Source organism: Leguminivora glycinivorella, chromosome 1 (assembly GCF_023078275.1).
Source record: "Leguminivora glycinivorella isolate SPB_JAAS2020 chromosome 1, LegGlyc_1.1, whole genome shotgun sequence".
NCBI classification, from domain to species: Eukaryota; Metazoa; Arthropoda; class Insecta; order Lepidoptera; family Tortricidae; genus Leguminivora; species Leguminivora glycinivorella.
Window position 1 is genome coordinate 6,839,318 of NC_062971.1, and position 6,000 is coordinate 6,845,317.

The 6,000-nt window shown below is 35.1% G+C and overlaps 1 protein-coding gene across 1 annotated transcript in view; it reads left to right on the forward strand.

The window, feature by feature from the left end:
• LOC125233437 (apyrase-like) overlaps nt 1-5,784 on the forward strand; it is a 32,132-nt gene extending 26,348 nt beyond the window's left edge. Inside the window, exons 8-9 of the mRNA XM_048139461.1 lie at nt 4,555-4,721; nt 5,615-5,784. Of these exons, the coding sequence (XP_047995418.1) occupies nt 4,555-4,721; nt 5,615-5,752 (305 nt within the window). The 3' untranslated portion in view covers nt 5,753-5,784. The remainder of the gene's footprint in view (nt 1-4,554; nt 4,722-5,614) is intronic.
• Nucleotides 5,785-6,000: the final 216 nt, after the last annotated feature.

Consider the following 6,000-nt stretch of genomic DNA (forward strand, 5'->3'; position numbering starts at 1 on the left):
ATTGTCACAAAATATTACAAATGTAGAATTATTGGTTTCACCACGCTGACAGGTGCTACAATTGTAGGATACAATTGTCACGACTAACCATAGGGACAAATGTATCAAATCATTAATAGTTGTTCACTCAAATGGCAATACGTAAATTTATTTAAGGGATAATTTTATGTTTATTGGCTGACTATAAATGCCTTTGTCAACTTTGATAAAACTTATTTAAAACTATTTATTACATAAATCCTCTCCCACCATTAAGGAATTAGCTCGACGTTTGAACGAAACGGGTGTGTATGACAAATATTACAAATATCTAAGATTATATACCTAACTTGGCACTATACTAAGTATTGAATAAGTTTGAATTATTAATTATTAAGATATATAAAATTTATATGTTATAAACGTGAATAAAAGAATAATAAAAGCTTTTAAAAAGTAAAAACATTAACCATTACTACAATAAAAATTATACAAATAACAAATAAAACAAATTAAAACTATTCTAAACTAATAGTTAAAATGGTTAAATAAACTAAAAATATTTCAATTTGGAATTCGGTGTAAATACGAAGGTACGTCGTTCATTTAAAAACGCTCAAATTAATTTGAGGGTATTTGTATAAAATGATATTAATTATAGCTATTTAGGTACGTAGGTATTTAGTATTTCTTATGATACATAAGTTTAAAAACACGTATGATAATACATATAACGCAGAGAAATCTCAAAAATATACCTAATTTATTAATGTTACGAAGGGGCCAATAGCGTTTATTAACAGCAACACTTTTAAGTAATCATCGGTAGGTTTTATGCTCTTGTAATAAGGATTACGAATGTACAACTAAAAGTGCTGCCGATGGTACAATGATAAAAATAAATTGAGATATTGGTAGTTTGCTACAAATTTAATTTAATATTTTCGTAGAACATGAACTCCTAACTAAGTACGAAAACCTAAGTATATAGTTAGGAATTACTGTCACTATACTACTTGCATGGACAGCCATTTTGAATTACGCGTATGTCAATCACAAATTACTACAATTGTCACACAATTCGACACATCTTAAACCTCATGTCGAGATTCACCGACAATTCTACAAATATGTCGCATAGGAATAATAATTATTGTTTCACAACATAATTGTAATACATACAATTGTAGCAGAATGCCTGTCATGTTTGTATGCAATTCTAAAGAAATATTTTATAAAATTGTAATATGTCACCTGTCATCGACAATTGTCGCTCGACATATGTCACTGACAATTGTAGCCTTTTTGAAACAGGGGCCTGAAACTAATTTACAGGGTCCAGGAAGATTCTGACTTACAATCTTTACAAAGTGATATTGATCGGGTTTATGAATTGAGTCTTGTAAACAAACTTCTGAAACTTCAGTTCAATGTTGACAACTGTGCGGTTATTACTTTTTGTAAAGCGCGTAGTCCCCTGTGTAGGCAGTATCTCCTGGGGTGGAAACCCATCGCCCGTGTCACATCGATACGGGACTTGAGGGTTGTTTTAGATTCCCACCTTAACTTTCATGAGCACATGACAATGCTTGCTGCAGACTGTTACCGCAGGCTTGGGTTTGTTGTCCGCAACGCCAAAGAATTTGACAATCCCAGGGACATAAAGCTTCTTTATACTGCCCTCGTGAGAAGTAAGCTTGAGACAGCCTCAGCCGTTTGGAATCCCCATGAAGCGCTCTACATCCTGCTGCTCGAAAAGGTCCAAAAAATATTTTTGCGTTTCTTTTATAAAAAAATGTACGGGTATTACCGATTCTTGTACCCAACAAAATTCCTTTTGGGGACGTTGGGTTTCTTCTCGTTAGAAGTTAGGCGTAATGTCGTGCTGATGTCTGTTGCATGTGGTATTTTGAAGGGGAGTCAGATTGCCCGGTTTTAGTATCCCAGCTGGTCCGTCTATTTGTTCCCTCTGTGACGAAATATGCTTTTCGTGAATGTAGGCACCCCCTACTGGCGGTGCCGGCCGCTCGAACCGTGTTTTGCCGCAAGTGACCGCTAGTTCGTGCACTGCAAATAGTGAATGAGTTTTTAGACGTGGCACCTAATGTTGATATTCTTGCGAGCAGATGGGCGTTTATACGTGACGAATGCATGAGGTTTTGTGTGGGATTGGATGCTAGGCCTTCATCTGTTATTTATTAGTTATGTTATGGTATGTAATGTTTTGATTTTGCTGTTTATTTAATATTTAATTTTGTGCTACTTGTTGTAATGTTTATTTAAAATTCACGGTGCTTTAGTTTTGTATACTGTCATACTGTGTAATTTTCTTTGTGTAAATAAATAAAATAAATAAATTTATTTAAATATTATTGATCCTAGCGAAAAAACGTACAAAACTTTTATTGTAGCAAATTTTATGTTTGTTATTCCCGTTGAAGATTGATTTAGCTGTGGACCACCGTTTTCGAGTTATTTACAAAAAACGGCTCGTGTAATCTATTTAAAATACTGTCCTACTAAAATATTGATCCTAACGAAAAATCTTACATAACGTTTCTTGTAGCAAATATTATATAGATTATTTCTGTTTAATATTATTTCTGGTAATGGAGCACCGTTTTTGATGTTATTAACAAAAAGCGGCCCATGTAATCTATTTCAAAATACTTTCCAACTAAAATATTGATACTAGCGAAAAAACGTATAGAACCTTTCGTATAGGAAATTTTATGTAGATTTTATTCTTGTGAACATTTTAATTAGCTGTGGGCCACCGTTTACGAGGTATTTACAAAAAACGGCCCATGAAATCTATTTAAAAATATTTTCCAACTAAAATATTCATCCTATCGAAAAATCTTCTAGAACCTTTCTTGTAGGAAATATTATGACGATTAATTCTGTATACCATTATTTTTTGCTGTGCGCCACCGTTTTTGAGTTATCAACAAAAAGCGGCCCATTTCAAAATACTTTCCAACTAAAATATTGATTCTAGCGAAAAAACGTATAGAACCTTTCTTGTAGGAAATCTTATGTAGATTTTTTCTCGTGAACATTTTATTTAGCTGTAGGCCACCGTTTACGAGGTATTTACAAAAAACGGCCCATGAAATCTATTTAAAAATACTTCCCAACTAAAATATTGATCCTAGCGAAAAATATTATAGAACCTTTCTTGTAGGAAATATTATGAAGATTAATTCTGTGTAACATTAGTTTTGGCTGTGAGCCACCGATTTCGAGTTATTAACAAAAAACGGCCTATGAAATCTATTTAAAAATAATTTCCAACTAAAATATTGATTCTAGCGAAAAATGTTATAGAACCCTTCTTGTAGGAAATATTATGTAGATTAATTTTGTGTAACATTAGTTTTGGCTGTGAGCCACCGATTTCGAGTTATTAACAAAAAACGGCCCATGTAATCTATTTAAAAATACTTTCCAACTAAAATATTGATTCTAGCGAAAAATGTTATAGAACCTTTCTTGTGGGAAATATTATGTAGATTAATTCTGTATAACATTATTTTTGGCTGTGAGCCACCGATTTCGAGTTATTAACAAAAAACTGCCCATGAAATGTATTTAAAAATACTTTCCAACTAAAATATTGATTCTAGCGAAAAAACGTATAGAACCTTTCTTGTAGGAAATATTATGTAGATTAATTCTGTCTAACATTATTTTTGGCTGTGAGCCACCGTTTTTGAGTTATCAACAAAAAACGGCCCAAATATCTATTTAAAAATACTTTCTAACTAAAAAATTGATCCTAGCGAAAAAAGTTATATAACCTTTCTTATAGGAAATTTTATGTAGATATTTTCTGTTTGACATAATTTTTTGCTGTGGGCCACCGTTTACGAGGTATTGACGAAAAACGGAGCATGTAATCGATTAAAGAAACTTTCTTACTAAATTATCCATTTATATATTGATCCTATCGAAAAAACGTACATAACCTTTCTTGTAGGAAATTTTATGTAGATATTTTCTGTTTAACATATTTTTTTTCTGTGGGCCACCGTTTACGAGTTATTTACGAAAAACAAAAAAATTGACTTTCAAGATCGAATGGCAGGGTACGGACCCCACCTCATGTCATGGCATTATTTTTCCATGGCTATTTAGACCCTCATCTTTTACTGGTAAAAATGACAGACTGCCTCAAGAACCTTTTTTGGAATTTTTTTTTTTACCACTTTGTACCGTTCTGGCACGGTGAAGGACCCGGCCAAATGATCTGGCATAAATACTATGCGACTTCTGAGGAACTCTATTTTCACTTTTTAATAATTCCAGGTTGCCTCAAATACCTTTTTTGGGCCTCAAAAAATTAAATCTTTAAAAATTCATAGCTCGATAAAGCCCCGCTCCCCAGCTGCCAGACTTGCAGACCTGATGTTGGCGCGCCCCTCGGCCATTTGTTCATTCGAATGAACTGCTAGCGAGTAGGTACTTAACGCGCGACCGCGAGCGAGTGACGTAGGCCTGGTCAAACCCCCATATCTATTATTATTTTCCCTAGCTTTATTTTATCCAGCAATTATTCGGATTATTCCACAGGCATTCAAACAGTATTTGACGGCTCCCGCCCCAAGGGTAATCGACTTGTCTCCGCGATCGTCCGCTGTGTAGATTGTGACGTCCCTAGATATGAGAACCTAGTCCCGGGAAACTATTACAGAGTTATCACCTCCGACTTTATAGGGGCGGGTGGAGGGAATTTCACAGTAAGTTTTTGGCTGTAAAAGGGTTATATGTTACTCTGTCACTTATCATGTGAATGAATATGTATTGTGTTGGTTATTGTTCGGAATAAACATTTATATTGTGATATGTGTATTGTGTATGTGTGTTTTATGTTGTGGTGTGTGTGGTGACGGGTTAAGAATTTCACCACCCCCTTTCTTCCCGTGGGTGTCGTAACGACTTGGGATATGGGTTAAATTGTGGCGTAGGCGATGTGTCACTGCAATGTCACAGTTTCATTTTCTTTCAACCCCTTATTTGCCAAGAGTGGCACTGAAACTTTAGTAGTTTCATGTGTTCTGCCTACCCCTATATGGGATACAGGCGTGATTGTATGTATGTATGTATGTATTTTGATATGAAGCTGTACTAACTTAATCGTGCTTGATGTTTTAAAATGTTTTAATTTTGTTATACATATAACATTTATTAACTACAGTTTTCTTGCTATCGTAATTTAGAATAGAGTACGAGTACAATCACTCTTTACATAATTTTAGAACTAAACGGGACTTAATCGTGTAAACAATACATTTATATTTGGCCCGACGTTTCGAACATCACATTATGTTCGTGGTCACGGGTAGACTAGCGAGGAATTGCATCAACATTTTCTAGCCGCGCGAGTTTTTCGAACTACCCGCACTTGTTCTTGATTATTCACTTTGCGCTAGGGTTGTCCCTTTGCCTACCACACAACACTCACGATATCAGCCGGTGTGTCCCTAGGTGTTTTTCACGCTTTTGCTAATTACTGGATTCCACGAAGAAGAAATTCCCTGCCCCTCATTATGGTTGGTTGAAGTCTCGTTTAGTTCTAAAATTATGAGTGCAAATCGTGTTAGCTTAAATCAATACACTCTTTACATTTCAGATGATATCTGAGAACCGGTTCGACGTCGAAGTAATAGGAGTCGACTACGATGTGATCCAAGATTACATACAGCATCAGTCACCGATTTTCAAGGATCTTGACGGCCGCGTTGAGATATCCAACCCTTGTAGTGACTAACAATAAGTACCTATTAAAATATTACAATAAGTACAAAACCTGTTTTTTTACTATTTTAGGACACCTCGGACATTTGCCGATCAAATAAGTATAGAAAGAAACGCGTCCCTACGCACACAGTCTAAGCTCCTATAGGCTAAGTCGAACGCGTACCACGCTTGTGTGAATGAAATAAGACAGATTGACTGGCCGTGTTCTTGATAGGCAGTAACTGTAAGGTAACCAAATTGGGAGTGGCCATATTGTAT